The sequence below is a fragment of the Nyctereutes procyonoides genome, unplaced genomic scaffold (genome assembly GCF_905146905.1).
Source record: "Nyctereutes procyonoides isolate TBG_1078 unplaced genomic scaffold, NYPRO_anot_genome, whole genome shotgun sequence".
In the NCBI taxonomy this organism is placed as follows: domain Eukaryota; kingdom Metazoa; phylum Chordata; class Mammalia; order Carnivora; family Canidae; genus Nyctereutes; species Nyctereutes procyonoides.
Genome location: NW_026575048.1, coordinates 24,398,328 through 24,416,069, shown reverse-complemented (window position 1 = coordinate 24,416,069; position 17,742 = coordinate 24,398,328). Strand labels below are relative to the sequence as shown.

General features: G+C 50.9%; 1 protein-coding gene across 3 annotated transcripts in view; it reads left to right on the top strand.

Annotated features, from left to right (window-relative positions):
• GALNT14 (polypeptide N-acetylgalactosaminyltransferase 14) overlaps positions 1–12,134 on the top strand; it is a 206,073-nt gene extending 193,939 nt beyond the window's left edge. For 2 of the 3 annotated variants that reach the window (XM_055327343.1, XM_055327342.1), the window contains 3 exons: positions 32–176; positions 10,232–10,351; positions 11,564–12,134. In XM_055327343.1, coding sequence (XP_055183318.1) covers positions 32–176; positions 10,232–10,351; positions 11,564–11,722 — 424 coding nt within the window. In that variant the 3' untranslated portion in view covers positions 11,723–12,134. The remainder of the gene's footprint in view (positions 1–31; positions 177–10,231; positions 10,352–11,563) is intronic. The other variant, XM_055327344.1, reaches the window with a different exon arrangement.
• Positions 12,135–17,742: the final 5,608 nt, after the last annotated feature.

Below are 17,742 nucleotides of genomic sequence, written 5' to 3'. Positions count from 1 at the left end.
AGTTCTCATCTCTCCTCTGGTTTTCCTCCAGAATCCCCAACGATTCCTCCATCCAGAAGGGTAATATCCGACAGAGACAGAAGTGCCTAGAGTCTCAAAGGCAGAAAAACACAGAAATCTACGACCTCAGGTTAAGCCCCTGTGTCAAGACCAAAGGCAAGGATGCAAAATCCCAGGTAAGGAACAGGCTGGGGAGAGAACGTGTACAGGGACTCAGCCTCTGTCACCTGCTCTAATGTGACACCAGGTGTCCACTTACACCCAGAGCCTAGCAACAGAATAGGAGAAGTATGATTTCCCCTCACTCTGGGACTGGGTTCACTCCACTGGGTTTCCACATGTGTGGACATGTGTGCGGTTTCTCTGGAAGATCTCTTACCAGGCCACATTGTGCCTATAGGAAATCACCATCAAATTAGCAGGATCTAAGGAGTACGTCATTGGCATCCATCCTGCTGGCAAGTAAGTGAGGGCTAGGTCAGACAGGGCAGGGTGAGCAGCTACCTGGAAAACATGAAATGCTGATGGAGAGAAGCGTGCCTCTGGGTGACACTGGTCCAGGATGACATGCCTGCTCTGAGGCTCCCCGCCGCTCTAACCCTGACTTCTGGTGGGCACCTCAGGTCTGGTAAAACCATCGCCGTCATCCACTGCCCCCATCGCTGGCAGGGGCCTCATTCACCTGCGCCCCATCCCCACTGCATCCCATCCTCAGCAGGCCTGTGACTCCACCTGCCCCAGGCCTGGAGGAAGCACAGGAATCCGTTCCCAGAAAGGTTGCCTCGTGCCTGTGCCTTCATTCATCCACATGGCCCGCCCACGTTCCGTGGGTCAGTGTTCTCCCTCTGGGGATGGAAAGCTTTTAAAGGTCACAGGCAAACCACAGTATGTCTCTGCCTCTGTCACACTTGCTGGCTGGACACGTTAAAGCACATCCAGCGCATAACTTCCTCCTGGTCCCCATGGCACAGCTGGATCTCTCCAGCATTCCTGTTCTTTCTCTCTCTTCTCTTTGCCGGCTCCTGTCCTCCACTTTCCTGTGCTCATGGGGAATATTACCGGGGCTTTTAGGTCGCTATTCTGTTCTCTGTGAATGGTTTCTTGTTCATCCAAGCTCCCAGCTTTGGCCACATCCTCTCTTTCATTGATTCACAGATTCTGGTTTTCATCCCCCCTCGAATTCACACATTCACTCAGTAACCATCTCTGTTCTCTGCTGTGAAGACACGGAGATGAATGACTACGTTGCGCATCTCCGTGGTCCCCCAAGGGATCTAATGCAGGAAAAAACAAGTAAGCAGCTGTTCTGTTAGAAGCTCGGTCTGGGATGGAATGCGGTCCAGGCTGCTCTAGAAGCACTGAGGGATGGTGTCCACCGTATGCAGGAGAGTCAGGAATTTCTTCCCAGAGGCCTTGAAAATGAGCTGCATCCTGAGAGCAGAGTAGAAACAGGCCACGTCAGGAAAGGGAGGAGGAGCAGTCCGGGAAGCACAGCACGCGTGGAGGCCTGGGCTGTGGCTGGGGGACCAGAGCGAGCCCACAGCCGCCACGAAGTCATCCATGATGTCTGTGATTCTAGTAGGCGGACAGCGACAAGCAGCTGCCAAGTGCCACAGCCACCTCCCCGGCCCACTGCTTCCCTCCATGTGACTGCTCCCTCCCAGGCTCCACGGCTCTGATCCCATCCATCTGCCCTGGCTCCTCTTTCTCCTGGTCCCCATTTCTGCAGGTCCTGTCCCTTTTCTCCTCAAATAGCTCCCCATGGACCCTGCATTCATTCCTCCATGCCCGATCAGCCTTCCTCAGCTTTGGCACTGTTGATGTTCTGGGCTGGATGGGTCTTTGTGCTGGGGACTGCCCTGTGCTCTGAGGTCTGCCTAGAAGCATCCCTGGCCTTCACCCATCAGATGCCAGAGCACCCCACACGCACCATTCACAACAATCGAACTATCTCCATGCTACACCAAATGCCCCTGGGACATAAAACCACCCAGACTGGGAACCACTGTGTTAGGTTATAGCCATAGCCTCCAGCCCCCACCCCTCATCCCCCAACATGTCACATTCAAACCATGGTTCCCCACCTCAGTACAGCCTTCAGTGGCTCCCTGCTGCCTGCCTCCAGAACCCATACCCGCAGTGGCCTCTCACTTACAGTGACTTTTCCCAGACCCATTTCTCTGCTCCAGCAGGACATGGGAAGGGCTGCCTGAGTTAGACAGGAAAGAAAAGTCAAGCAGAGGTGTCAGTTTTGCTTGAGGTATGGCAGCCTGCCTGGGAATGACACTTTGCTCAAGTAGTATTTTGTAAAATGTTGTGAATAGGTGATGCCCATCCCTCTCTTCTGAACCTATGTGTGGGCGCTATTCATAGGGCATCCCAATGGCCAGAATGTTGTCACCACCTTTTCCCTGGGACAGGAGTTTGCTCAATCTGTCTTCAGTGAAGCAGCATCTTTTCTGGTACTTAATGTCTTTGGCTGAATAAGGAAGTAGGAGGAGAGGAGCCATGGATCTCTGGGTATTGGAGAGGGTTCTCCAATAGCCCAGCCCTGGTGAAAGATTGCCAAACCTTTGTTTGACTGGAGAGTAATAGTACCTATTCCAGCTGACCTTCTAATGGCAGAGAAAGGGGAGGAAAAGCAGTCATCTGTGGGATACTAAGGGTGATCGTAGTAACAGTCTTTGAGTGAGCCAAAAGGTCTTTCGAGAAGATAGGGCCAAGCTATCACTCCTTCCCACTTTGGCAAGAACAGTTGGATTTGTGTAGCAGCAGCATGAACTCAAGAAAAATGGAAGAAGACTCTGAGATCGGAGTTCCACCGGCTTCCACAGAGGACAGCGAGTGCCCGTGGTGCTCCTGGTCCGAGGCTGCATGCCGGGTGCTGGGTGGAGCTAAATTGGATTAGACACAGCCCCCCTCCCAGCAGTAGGCCTGGGATGCACGTCCAAGTCTTCTGAAGGTGTGAACCTGCTTTAGACAGATAGAAGTCTACATAACTATTTCAGCTGGAATAATCCCCAAGTGTGCATGTGTGCACGTGTATGCATGTGTGTAAGACATCCACCCTTGTAGCACTGACTCATGTTACCTTTCTTGTCCTTTCAGTATCTTTCCCTCCTTCTTGCATAAGAAAGGGCTTTCTTCTACTGTGTTAGGGCATCCAGAGGTTCTCTCCTCTGACCCTGCTCTGCCTCTTTGCCCCTCCTAACATTTCCTTTTCTTCTTGGTCTACCTCTTGGCCTGTCCAGAGGGGGATCACTTCTGCCCCTCACACCCCTTCCCATAACTCTTTCCACCCTCTCTCAGGCTGCGTCCTCTTTTGCCTGGGAGAAGCCATATCAAGGAAGGAACACAAGAGCCCTGTTAAAGAGGTTTACTATTATCCTAATTTTACAGATGGAACCAGGGCCTGGAGAGATTATCCAAGGTCCTAGACTAGTAAGTGGTGAAGGTAAGAGTTGGAAAATCTGGCTACCACGGCCTTGTTCTGCTATTGCTGCTGCTACCGGAGCCACAGCTGGTTCCAGAACACTTACCTTCAAGTTCAATCATGAGAGGAGATGCCTGGCACTGATCCCTCTCCCAGAGACAAATATTGTAAACATAAAAACCATATAGATCAGCTCCATTGTGACAGCAGCGAACTGGCCAGTTCCTACTGGCAGCCCCTGAGAAAGGCAACGGGTCACACCCTGTGTCAGGCCTGGGGAGGGGGCAGGCCAGACAGGAGACCCCCCCTGCCATTGATGGGACTGAGGAAAAGGATGGATAGGGCCCCATGGACTCCACACCAGAGCAGAGGGCACACATAGCACTGGCTTCTAGCCTGTGCCTATCCCCCTTTACTCCTGCCCTGACTCTGTCCCCCTCTGTGAACTCCCAGCCTTCATATCCACACTCCATCACTCCCCTCTAAATGGCCCCCTTTGCACCCAGCTGTGTGTAGTAGGGACACAGTCTACCCTTGGGAGGACAGACCCAGGGTAGGATCTACACAGATCCTGAAATCTCCAAGGTTCAGGCCATTTGAGTAGAGGATTCAGGGGTTCCAGATATCTGGAGTAAAAGAACACCAGCAGGTGGGAGCCACGAGCTCAGGGTTCTGCTTCCAGCTGGCTACATGCTCTCCAGGGGGTGCATCCCCAGGCACATGGGAGTCTTCACTGTTGAAAAGAGACAATCATATCCTGGTTGTTCTCTGCTGCTGGCTCACGTCCCTGCCCCACCCCCAGCCCAGCTATCCTTCACCCTGCCTTACCTCTCTTTCTTGGCCGGCTTGTCAACCTTGGGAACAAAGTGTTTAATCTTCTTGTGTATTGAAGATGTCGGCAAGCTGATGCCTTGGGTGAAGTACAAGAGAAATACATCATCAGTTTGCAAACGTGCAAAGACCGAGAAGCCTCCAGGTTAACGAGTTTCCTCTTAACTTTATTGGATTCTCTAGAAAAATCTTTGTGTGAAAGATGGAAGGAAGACAGATGCACCATTCTCCTTGCTATCCCAATTTAAAGAAAGGGAGAAAAACATAAAAAGTTTGCAGTGTGTCATTTGAGGCAGTGTAGGCCACTGGCTTGTGAAGGATGCATGTAGGCTGCTGGACGCTTGGGTGGGCAAGAGAAGCTAAAAGCTCTCCCCCCACACACACACCTGCACTCCCCTTGGCACCTCTAGGTAAGTCTGCCCACAGGACAGGTGGCCAGCGTGTTCACTTCCCCATCTGATACTACCCTTCCTCCCCATGCTTTCTCAACACACCATTGGGAAAGGCCCCATCATAACTGCCTCTCCAGCAGATCTCCTGGGAGGCAAAGCAAAGGCAGTTTTCCAAAGGAAGCTCTCTGGGCCCATGTCTCTTCCTGTTGGCTTCCTCCATCACCGCAGTCAATGTGCAGACAGTAATTCAGCACTTGCTCTGTGGACAGCACCCTCCTGACCACCACCATGTGGGAACCCAGGTGCCTTACAGTGACCCTCTATGGCCAGGACTGATGTCACCACTTCACATTTGAGGGGACTGAGGTACAGAGTTCAGATCTTACCCAGGTTTGCAGGGGGAACAAGCAGAAGAGCCAGGACTCCAGCCCCCGCAGCCACTCCAGGGCTCCACAGCAGGACCCAGCAGCAAAGGTACTGGGTGTGGGCTTTTGATCACATGCATATAAAATGTATCCTGACAGCTTGGGATGAAGGGACAGGATGGACTTGGAAATAGAGAAAAGACCCTGGCAGTGAGTCCAGCAAAGTTCTCAATCAAAGGCAGGGAGCATGTCTCTGAGCCTGCCAGGTCACCCTGCTGCTGTTAGTCACCAGGGAGAGGTTGAAGTCTGTGTCCCTGTGGCTGAAGGAAGTGTCCCGCATAGCCAGGCAGTGCGTTTGGGTGATCCTTCCAGGATGGCTGCCCCGAGAGGTCGGCGGAAATAAAGTGTTGCTTGAGTCCGTTCATTTGTGTCTGAAGAGGCTAAAGGGTCGTGTGTGACCTGCAGTGTGACTTAGGGGGAGTGGCCCTGGATACTCTCAGATCCAGTCTCACCAAAGAGGCCCTGCATTCATAGTCAACCCTGTGGTCTGCTCCCAGAGTGACCTCTAACCTCTCTTCCCTTCCATAAAGTCATACTTGCCCTGCAGGATCACCGTGCTGATGAATAGACTATGAATACAAAGCATCTAGAACCAGGAGCCTCATCCATGAGTTAGTTTGCCCATCCAACCACAACATAACCAGCAGCACTGCTTGGCACTTGGCTCTCTCTTTAAATGGGGAGCTCACTGCCATTAGTAACTGACATAGGATTCTGTGTTCATGAAAACACAGCCCCTACCTTCTCTCCACGTGTGAAGATCTCCTCACCTGACCATTGCACCTCCCACAGGTCATCAGAGTCCTATTGGTGGCCACTGCACCAAGGCCAGCCCCTGGCTGTATGTTCCGTGGGCATCATCTAGATTAGTCATCACACAACCCCATGGGCCATGTCCTGTTATCCCCACTGTTTCACAGATGGGATAAGTGAGGCTTAGAGAAGGGATGGGCCAGTGCTTCCCAGGTCATACACAAGTAATGCTGGGCCTGCTGCTTCTAGGGACCCTTCAGGCTAGGCTACAGGGTCTCAACCTCAGTACTGTTGGAGTTAATACCAGATAATTCTTTGTTGTAGAGACTGTCCTGTGCACTGTAGCTATTTGCCAGCATCCCAGGTCCCACCCACTGGATGCCAGTAACTCACCCACCTAGTCATAGTAATCAAAAAGTGCTTCCAAACACTGCCACATGGCTCTTGGATGGATGGATGGATAGATAGATAGATAGATAGATAGATAGATAGATAGATAGATAGATAGAAGCAAGATCATCCTAGCTGAGAGCTGCTGTCCCAGGCTGGTTGCTTCTCTCCAACTAGTGGTCACCCGGGGCCATTCAAAGGTCAGCCCCTGGGCCTGGGCCCCTACCCATCTCATGCCTGCCTCTTCCAGAATTTGTCCCCTTTAGACATGCCCCCTTAAAAGCATCTTTGTTCTCTGCTGCTCCATCCAGTGCAAGACAGTGAACCCAAAGCTGGCTGCTGTGGCCTGTTTCATCCCACCCCTCAAGGCTGTGGCCAGATGGGCATTGCCCAGAGTCCCGTACCTGCCAGGCTGCTCCCTTCTCTATATGCAGGGGCTGTCCTCCAGAGACTCCCACTAAGCACAGAAGGCTGTCGAGCCTGGGCCATCCCCTCCTCCTCATCAGTTCCCCTCTCCCGGGGCAGGAACAAAGGGGCTGGAGGGCCTTCTAGATCGTATACCAACACCTGAGCCCTTTTAATTACCTCATCCTCCTTAGTCCCTTACTGGCTATCCCTGATTGAGTGGTGCCATCCACACCACCTCTGGGTTACCTTCCCTGGGTATGGCTGTGTTTCTGTGCACTGGGGGTGGGAGCTGTGACTTGGCCAAACCCCCTTAATGGAGCTGTCAGCAGACGGCCCAGCGTACACTGATGTAGCCAGGCCAGCCTGAGCAACCACTGCTACCTTCCCGAATCCATTTCTGACTCCAGGATTCATTTAATAAACCCATTCATCACCGGCCGTTCTGGAAGTCTGACAGGCTGCAGAATGGGAATAAGAAACCTCTTCTCCCTTCCCGCCCCACCTGCTTCTGTGATCTGCTTCCCTCTCTCCTCCCTTGCAGATCTGGCCAGAGAGCTGCATTCCTCTGAGAAATTGTGAGGCTGAATTATATCAATGCCAGTAAAACACCAGCTAATGCAAAGTCCACTTAGCGTAAAGGCTTCGATCCCTCATCCGTGCATGTGCACATTCTCCCCTTGGGGATCCTAAGGTGGTTTCCTCCGAGCTCAGCCCCAGCCGGGTACCATATGCGTTCCTTCCCGAAAGGCATTAGTGGACCGGCATCTCAGATGTCAAAAGAGGCATCAACCCACCTCCTGCCCTCTCGTGCCCTCCCCTGCCCTGCCCTACTTGCAGTTTTTAATGCCCCTAGGGCATTACAAAAGAAGAAATGCCAAGATGAGCTTTCAGAAATTGTGTATTTCAAGTTTTATGTTTAATTAGTTAATACTTTTAACATAAAAAATACAAAGTTAGTGTATTGTGGTAATGAAAATAATTGCAGGATTTATTTTTAAGATGCCAATTCATGGTTCACAGCAGCTGTGTGGGTGGGTAATGGGTCAGAGAGATGGACCTTATCTTCTTTCCACATCACTGACTGTATGTTTAGACTCATTTCCCAACAATGGCAGAAATCTCTAGCCGAGGCCAGTTGTACGGTGGGCTTGGGCAGTGGTTCCCTGGCAGCCCTGTCCTTGGGTTTGGGCCTGGGCTTCAGGCCTTTCTCTCCCCTCCCCACATGGAATTCTCAGGACACACATCCAAGACCTGCTCCCACCTTCTAGATCCCACTCCAGATGTCTGGCGCCCCAGAATCCCTTGCCCAGATGGCCCTAGCCTGATGTCAGGACCTGCATGGATCTCCGGAGGGTAGACCGTGTCCCTAGCACACACCTAGACCCAAGGGGGGGCATTTAAATGGCAATAACCAAGTGAGCGTGGATATGCAGATAGGGGAGTTCATGATGGGGGACAGAGCCAGGGCAGGAAGTAAAGGGGAGCATGCACAGGAAACCAGCACTGTATGTACCCCACTGGTGGAGCTCGTAGAATGTGGACCTCCATTCATCCTCTTCCCCAGTTCCCATGCCAAGGAGGGGCCTGCTCTCAGCTGCCCACTCTCTAGTGTCCTACATGGAGTGTGACTTTTGTCCCCCTCCCCGGCCAGTGGGAACTGGCCAGCTCTCCATTGTCACAGTGGAGCTGAGCTCTAGTTTCCATATTTACAACCTGGAAGAGGGCTCTCAGGGACTCTAGACACTACTTGTGATTAAGCTTGATTAGGAGGAGCTAAGTCTGTGGCAGCAACAGCAAAGGAGCCAGAGAGAGTTGGTCGGAGAGAGTTGGATAACTTCTGTGAGCCTTTCATCATGTAGAATGGAGACAATAATAATAATAACATATCTAGTAGGATTCTTGTGAAGACTAAAGCGATCTGTGCCAAGCCCCCAGGGCAGTGCCTAGCACATAGTAAGTGCTCAGTAAATGTTGGCCATCAATAACAGGATCCTGATTGCTGCATCCCCTCTGTGTGTACAGATGTCTTTCCCTTTCCCTTTCCCTTCCCTTATCCCGAAGGGAAGCGAATGGCGTGTGTAGGATGGTGATGTTCAAGGCCAGAGCAGCACTTCTTGATACATCCCAAGGAGGACATTTCATTACATTTATTATTTTAAAAATTAAATATATATAAATCTAGAAGTAGATGGAAGAGTATAAAGAACCCCCTGTAGCCATCCCCAAGTTTCAAGAATTCTTAACTCACAGCCAGTCTTTTATCCATCAGTAATTTCCATCTGCTCGAGAGAGAGTGCCTTCTGGTCTAGGTCTTCTCCCAACACCAGCAGTTTGAAAAGGGACACAAGCATCCACTCGCAGGACCCAACCCCTAGGGGACAGCGGCTTCCACTGGGCTAGTGGCCCCATCCAGGTGTCCAGAACAGGGAAGGTTCCAGATCAGGAGAGGCAGTGCTCTGCCTGCAGGTGGTCTGGTGAGGCAGCAGCAGGACCTGAGCCTGCAGGCAAGGAGGGGACAGGCCAGGGCACAGAAGGACACTGAAGATGTCACCAGTTCGTGGAAGTCAGGAGAGGGGCCAGGGCCAAGAGGTGGCTGCCAGGAGCTAGGGAAGGTGCAGAACAAACATGAATGCCGGGTCAGCTTATGGGATACATGGTCTTAGAGTGGGGGTTGGGGGCCAGCCAGGTAAGGACAGGGCTCAGGCCCAGGAGCAGTAGCTGATGAGCAGCCTGGTCCAGAGGCTGAGGGTCAGCTGGCTAGCAGGGGTGGAGTAGAGAAGGGGTCCAGCCCTTGACAGGGTGGTCTCTGCAGCCTCCCCCCGCCCAGGGCATCCAGTTCACCTTCTTTGCCCCATGATGAGGCCTCTACCAGCTGGTTGCTCTCTGATCTCCAACATTTTGGAGACTGGGCGAGGAACATCCCTTGTCATGACCTTTCCTCTCCCCAGCCTCCCTGTCCGTTCACTTGTTCAGCTTCCCTCCCTATGGGAGCTCTGGGGCCCAGAGATGTGTTGGCCTCTAGTGCTGGAGTGCACATACCTCCTGGGGTCATTTTCTGGTCATGACCTTCTGTCCCTCTGCTCTTCTTCTCCTCCCCTCGCACACTCCCTATTCCCTTTGTCGCACCATCTGCCTCTTATCAGAACACTCCTGTTTTCAGGACGCTGATTGGATTCCTTTTCAAAGAAGGGACATCCTAAAGACAGCTGGGGCTGACCTGCCAGGTAGCTGCTTATGGTGGCAAGTGTGGGGAATAGACATGGATCCAGTCAGAGAAACTGGAGACTGCATAGCTGGGCTGGGGTGTTGTCCAAGCTTCCCCACCTCAAGTCCAGAATTGTTCAGCACCTCCCAAAGGCAGCCTGCATGCCCAGGCCAGGCCCCTTCCTGGACATGGAGATGGAGACTTCAGAGGGGGCATGACCTGGGAGTCTCTGGCTATGGAGTCCCATTTTCCAAGGTGATTTTGTTGACGGTCTGTTACTGCTAGGACCCCTGGTGCTTTTTACCCAGCTGCACTAATGATCACACAGCCCCAGGGGTGTCCCACCAGGCTTCCAAGGATCTTGATGTGAACCCTCTGGCCTCTTCCCCTCCAGATATGGGCCTTCACATACACCCAGCAGATCCTCCAGGAGGAGCTGTGCCTGTCTGTTGTCACCGTGTTCCCTGGCGCCCCAGTGGTTCTTGTCGTCTGTAAGAATGGAGATGACAAACAGGTGAGTGCTCAGTAGGTGCACCTGGGGCATGGCTACCTTCAGTAACGGATGAGACTACCTGTGTAGGTCTAAGTCCCACGTGCAAGACCAGGGAGAAACTTTAGAAGCAGAGGGGTGGATCAGAAAGAGGCCCTTCTGGTTAGGAGAGGAGGGCAGGGATGGTGGCAGCAGTGGTTGGCTCACATCCGGATGCCTGTGGACCTGGTTGGGCCACTATGGACACGCACATCTTGTACTCGCTTGTCTGGCTCTGACACCCACCTGGCATCCCAGAGCTCTACTCCTCTGGGGCAAGGCCTTCAGAGCCACAGATTGAGTAGTACTCAACTCCTGGCCTTCAGGGGCCTTGGGCTGTAGCAGGGTGTCCACCAAGATTCATAGCACTCTGGATGCACCCATGTGGCCAGCCGAGCCCAAGTCATTAACTCCACACAGCTTCCTGCTGACTGCTTATTGGCATTAGAGAGATGGACATTTGGATGCCCTTTCTATAGCTCACTAGCAGTGTGAGCCACGGCAGGTTCCTGGACTTCGGTTCCTCTCTCAAGTTGAAGATGCCCGCCACACGGGGCAGCTGTCTAGTGTGATTAACTGAAGTGGTCTGTGGCACCTGCACAGTGGTGGTTCCCCCAAAACATGTTCGTTCTTCCTTCCTTGTCCCGTGAGGTCAAGTCTGGAGAGTAGTGGCATCAGATTTCTTGCCCCACCCCCACCCAACCTGGGCCCTTCATGTGCTAAAGCACTTTTGGAGGAGCACAGGTTTGTGGTGTTGGTGTTGGGTGCTGCCTGGAAGCCTCTCTGCCCTCCTGCATCCCATCCCCCAGCATCCCATCCCCCAGCTCGCTCTCCCGAGTGCACATCGTTTCTCTGGTTGCTCCTGTAACTAATGTGCTTCCCATTTTCTGGCTTATTGCTTGGAAAGTTATTGCCTTCTAATGAGTTTTCCTAGCAAATATATTGATTTTTCCTTTTACTTTTTTATCCGAAAAAAAAAAAACCCACAAAAAAAATGCAGAAACCAACAATAATACCTGGCAAAGCAATTAGTTGCAGCTTTATTCCTCTGTGAGACCATGAAGTCAAGTCTCTGGGTGACCCTAGCCACATGGTGTAAACATGTCTGATTATTCTGGAACTCCTGATATTATCAATAGATCCTGGACCTTTAGCCAGAGAATTTGGGTTCATGCTCTCTCCTCTCTGTCTTCTCAGCAATGGACCAAGACTGGTTCCCGCATCGAGCACATAGCATCCCACCTCTGCCTAGACACGGACATGTTTGGTGATGGCTCTGAGAATGGCAGGGAAATCGTGGTCAACGTGTGTGAGTCATCACTTATGAGCCAGCACTGGGACCTGGTGAGCTCTTGACCTGAGCCGGAACCAGCGGGGCTGTGGGTGACATTTCCCCAGATGAAAAGCAGACTGGGAATCAGGCTACAAGCAGCCCACAGCTACTGTAGATGCTCTGAACCGGGAGGTGGAGGCAAAGCCCCCTGGATAGGAGCAGATGTCTCAGGGAGGATGGAGGAAGGGATTGAAAGCCAAGTGGGGCTCAGAGACAGATCCTACATGTTCTCCGTGCTGTTCCAGTTCCAGTCCTGGCCCCATCTGCCCTTCACTGGAATCTGGGGAGAGAGATCTCATGGGGAGTGTTTATGTTGTTCCCTTTCTTTCAGAAGAGGCCAGAGAGAAAAGCCTTTTTTGTCACTAGACCAAGACTAAATTGAGAAATAAAGAATGGAGGTTGTTTTCAAAACAAATAAAGGAACCTTGGAAGTTTTCTCTGTGTATCTCTTACTTTGTTTTGACTAATGCTAACTTAGTGCTGACCTGGGTTCTCCATTCAGAGGGGATGCGGGAAGGCTGGGTCTCTTGGCAGAGTAGACAAAGAGGACAGGGAAATGGGAGACCTGTGCCCTCGTCCTGGGCTGCCACCCATAGGCTGTGTGACCTTAAACAGACACACACCTCTGGCCCTTCATCCTCCAATGTGTCACGTGGGGGAGCAGAAGCAGATCCATGGTTCTTCCCCAGGGATACAGTCCCATCCAGAGAAATCATGTCTGTGCAGCTTCAGGAGCTCCTGGTGGGGTCCAGGCTTCCCAGCTGATTCTGACACCCCTCTCTGGCTGGAACCACTGCCCTATATGTTTCTCTGGGCCCTTGTTGCTTTATAGCCTGTGGCCACTAGCTCGGGAATTTCCTACTCTAGTAAATCCCCAGTATGCCCTGGGAATTAGATACTGTGTTTGTCTATATCTATTATCTAGAGTTTGAGAAAAGAACCAATCCAGGGGCACTGGGGTGGCTCAGTTGGTTAAGCATCTGCCTTCAGCTCAGGTCATGATCCCAGGGTCCTGAGATTGAGGCCCATGTCAGGGCTTGCTGCTCAGTGGGGAGCCTGCTTCTCCCCTGCCCCTCCCCCCGTCCTGAGCTCACTCTCTCATCTTCTCTCTCTCTCTCTCTCTCTCTCTCTCTCTCAAATAAATAAAACTCTTTAAGAAAAAAGATAACCAATCCATATTGTTTTAAAATTCCCACATAGGCCCATACATTCTCTGCTGAGGTATGTTTGGTGTGAGCTATTTGGTAATGGTGTTAGTTATCTACTGCTGAGTGACAAATTATACCCCAAAACTTAGCAACTTAAAGCAATATAAGTTTGTTATCAAATGGTTTCTATGGGCCAAGAATCTAGGCACAGCTCTGCAGGGTCTCTGGCTTCAGGCAAAGGCTGCAGTCAGGGTATTGTCAGGGACTCTGGTCATCTCAAGGTTCAACCAGGAGGATCTGTCCCAGGTTCACTCAGTGGTTGTTGGCAGGATCTGGTTGTCACAGCCTATTGGCCAGAAGCCACCCTCAGTTCCTTGCTATAGGCCTCTCCAACACAACAGCTGACTTGACCGAAGCAAGCAAGCCCAGAAAGCAAGGGTGCCAGCAAGATGGAAGTTATAGTCTTCTAGAACCTAATCTCACAAGTTACTGTCTATCCCTTTTACCACCTTCTGTGTGATAGAAGCAAATCACTAGGCTCAGCCACCACTGAAGGGGAGGGAATTACACAGGAGAGCTGATGCCAGGAGGGTGGACCATTGGGAGCCATTTTTGATTCTGGCTGTCCCAGTAACTACTATGCCCTAAATAGGTATTTGCCTCCCCTTCACCCAGAAAGCCTTTGGTGAGGGCCACTGTTCAAGCTCATCATTACTGAGGATACTGCAGGGGTAGGAAACCCAGGGCTGAGCGTTCACACCCAGAATCTTCTCTGGAGATTTGTTTATGCAATCCTCCTATTACCTTCTTTAGTTATGATTTGTCTCTTTTTGGGGGGCTATTTCATTCACTGCTCTGAAAAGGAGAGGAGGCCATGGGATAAATAAAGACATCTATTGAAGACGATCTGATGGCTTTTAATGCTGTGTCCACAGGGTTTAAACTGGCCTTCCAGAGAAGAAGGAAAGACCAGATAGGTTCACCAGCACCCTTTCCCCTGAGAGGGGAAACAGGTGCTGCACTAAAATAACTCAAGGAGCCGAGGTCCTCCCCTATACTCCCTCTGTATCTGTGCCTGTCCTTGAGTTCCCTGGTGGCAGGAAAGCTGTCTCTTGCCTTGCCTTATCGCCATCACGGGGCTGGACACATCAAGCTCTTAGTGAATGTTTTCCTAAATGGATGATTGGCAAAACTATTCCTTGTCCAAGATGAAATAACTTTACTCACATTTTACTAGCCCTGTAGAGTCACAGAGTGTAGGTGGCTCTAGGTCCCTTCTTGAACACCCAAGGAAATAGGGAAGCAAGAATGAGGCCTCTGTCCCAGGAAGACAAACATTTTTAACCAGGCTGCTTTGATGTGGCTGGAGAGCTAGCACTCAGCAATGCCATTGACTTTAGCAATCCTACCCACCTCCCTTTTACTAGTGAAAGGACTTGGGGTAATAGTGAAGAGTAATCCACTAATGGAGACACAGACAGTTCACATGTGAGCTATAGGGCATATGTCTTAAGGCTTCTCTAGCGGGTTATGGGGGATAACTGATGAGGTGAATGAGAATCATGACAACCATGGAGAGTTATCCACCCTCTGTTCACTAAGCTGATGCTGATGATGCCAAAGCAAGAGTAATTTGTGATTTGAAGTCAGAAATAGCAATAGTACCAAATCTCTCCTAACTCAGGACAACACTAATGCCCTGATGGGACAGGGACCCACTCTGAGACACCTTGGCCTGCAATTGCACAGCAGAGTGAGTACACCCAAGCTTTCCATGGTGGTTACATCTTTCAGTAGGTGCTGAATCAGAGGCCTTGGTCAACTCCGATCATTGAGTCTGAGTGCCAGATTTCAGTAACCTGGAAAAGCTCACTTATTAGTAGACCACCAGTAGTCATGTGAAAGTAAAAATTTGTCAGATTACATCAGCCTATGAAAAGAGAAGGGACCTACACTCTTCATATTCTAAGGACTCAAAAAATTGAGACCCCTAAACTGAGCTTGGAGTCACTACCCTGGAGCGGTCTTACCACACTGCCAGGTGAGGAGGTGGCCAGTTGTGGTAGAAGCCCTCTCACCTGGGTTCACATCTAGCTGGTGGGCTCAGCTACAAACAGTAAGGGCTCCTAAGTATCTTAAGGGTGTGATGTGCAAATTCAGTAGAAGAGATTTTATACGTACATTTTTTATATGTACTGGAAAGAAAAGAGGCAGGGGCTCTGGGCACACTCCAGGGTCTGGATTAGTGTTGGAAAGATGATGATCGAATGGACAAGCAGAAATCAGAACTTTTGGATATTTCTAGGAGCAGCATAGGTGACCAAGCTGGGTGCCATGTTGAATCTGAGCCTTGCTCTCTTGTCAGTTTATTTCCTTATATGCCATATAACTCCTTTGTATGAGCTCATTTTCAGCAGAACTCATTTTCTCTGGGCACCACGTGCCCAGGTTGTGGAGGCATGTCTCAGAGAAGGTTCAAATCTGCTTCTGTTTCTTCCCATTGATTTTAAACCAGTCTATACATTGATTTCTCCAGTTGTGGTTTCCACTCTGTGAAAGTGATAGGAATTTGGACCCCTCATCTACATTGGACATAAGCTTGGTTTTCAATCTTTTCTCCACCTAAATTATTGCCCTGCTGTCATGCCATCACCATTCACCCAGCAGGTAAGTGGGGATTGTTGGCCCTTTTAAGCAACCAACTGTATGTAGGGTCTTGTTTCTGGTTTCAGCCACCCAGGAGTCCATGGCCTTCATATCTTGCCTTTTCTTGGAGGTTTGGAACTCCAGCCATCTGGATTTGATTCCCCATCAGTTCACACTCACCACCTTGGCTTTGAGTTCACATTCATTTTTTGGAATCTGGGATTTCCCCTTCCTTTCAAGTGCAGCGGTGATTTCAAATTGTTTTATTGTATTTTATACAATATTTACATATGTACATGGGAGGGGACTTCCTATATCAGCTCAGACCAAAATTCCTTAGTATTGTAATTAGCTGTCACCACTGTCTTTCCCAATGGCTGCGGGACACCATATCTTAGTATAGACACTCAATAAATCTCTGTGAATGAGTGCGAGAATAAGCCTGTGATTCTTTAGTACCACTTCCTAATTACCTCCTGGCTATAGCTATCAGACATTAGGGTTTTAAAAAGACAGCAAAGACAGAAATGGAAGACCAAGAAGACAAATTTATAACAATGAAATCTTGTTATAATACCCATAGATTTAGGGATTATGCATATTTTACTTCGTAATGACAGAATTTAATACTGAAAGTGCTAACTGGAAAGAACTATCAGTAATGGAAATCTTTAATACTGCAGGAGAGCCCAGCAAGAGAGAATCTGTTCTCATAAACTCTGGGGGATGGTGACAGGAGAGTAGACGGGCAGCGCTTGCATTTCATCTACAAGAATCTCCGGCATTTTTCCCTGGTATCTGGCAACATCAGTCCTGGCTGGCCCTCACGGAGAGACTCACGTTTACCTATGGTCCAAGTAGTTTGCCTATGCTGGATTTAAGTCCCCTGCCTTCCCCGACTCCACAGGCTGAGCCAGTGCCTACTGTGCCTACTCCCCCAGGGAGCCTGTCCGTTCCCTCTGCACGGTGACAACACCTAGGCAGCATCCGGCACCCAGAGGACACAGTAAAGGTGTGAAGGTTCCAGGAAAAGTCTAGCAGCTGTGTGGACACAGAAGCCTCTGGGGCATCTCAGGTAGCGCGTGGGAGCCTCTTCTCTCCAACACGCAGAGCCAACCTCCCAGGCTCCCTGGTGGTCTGAGGTCTCAGGCAGCGCAACTCGCAACTCGGATTAGCACAATCCCAAGCTCCGAGCGCTTTTCCATTTGCCATGGAGCCGACTAATTTAATGAAGCCGTCACAGCGCACACCTCAGGGCTTATTGGAAAAGGACTGGAGCACGACATTATTTCACAGCGGTAGATTGCATCATTTTCATTTCACGGCTTTCCAATGGGAAATAATAAAACAAAATTACAAACATAATGAAGAAAGAAAGGAAGGACAAAAAAAAAAAAAAAAAAACCAAAACCAAAACCTTGGGTGAGAGACACATCCTCTGTGCTGCGACAGGGCTGGTTACCTTATTCATTTGAGCCAGTAAATATTATCTGGCTTTGCTCCGCAGGAAGGAGCAGCCCCGGATGCCTCCACCTGCTGCTGGAGATAACAGGCTGCAATAGCTCACTGTCCAGCGCGGCGGGGAGCGCGGAGCACCCCTGCCCAAGGCTCCCTGAGTGGCCTCGTGAGAAGCTCCAGCCTCCCAGGGCACCTCCCTCCCAGGGTGGCTGCTCTGGCGAGAAGGGTCCCCGACCGGAGGTTGGGGGGGCCGGGGGAGTGCGCCAGGGCACTGTGCCTCCCAACTCCCGCTTGGCACATCCCCAGCACCAGGAGGGAAGCAAGAAGTCCCTGCCCCCATCCTTTTCTACAGGGCTTCGCTGTGACAAGGTGAGCTGACAGCCAGAGGCTAAATAGGAGACAACAGACTGAGGGAGCTGTGTTCCCAAACTGTTCTCATTCATGGTGTGGAGGCGGGGGTGTGAGATGAAGGGAGGCAGCCGGCTGAGCTGGGCCTTTTATTCTTTCCCGCAGGCCTGTTCTTCAATGTGATGAGGTGCCCTGGGCCTATCCCCACATGGAGGAGACTGAACCCCTTCCACCCACCCCTCCTGTCCTGTACTGAAAATGACTCTCTCCTTTGTGCATGCAGGAGCTGGAGGGGCCTCCTGCAACCTTCTCGCTTGTGCAGTCAATGCTGCCCCTTGAGCTGGTCCTTCCCCATTCACTGCGCAGTACCCTAGTTTCTCCTGCCCTGATTTAGGGGGAAAAGCCTTCCCTGAGCCTCTCCCCCTTTCCTTTGATCCACATGC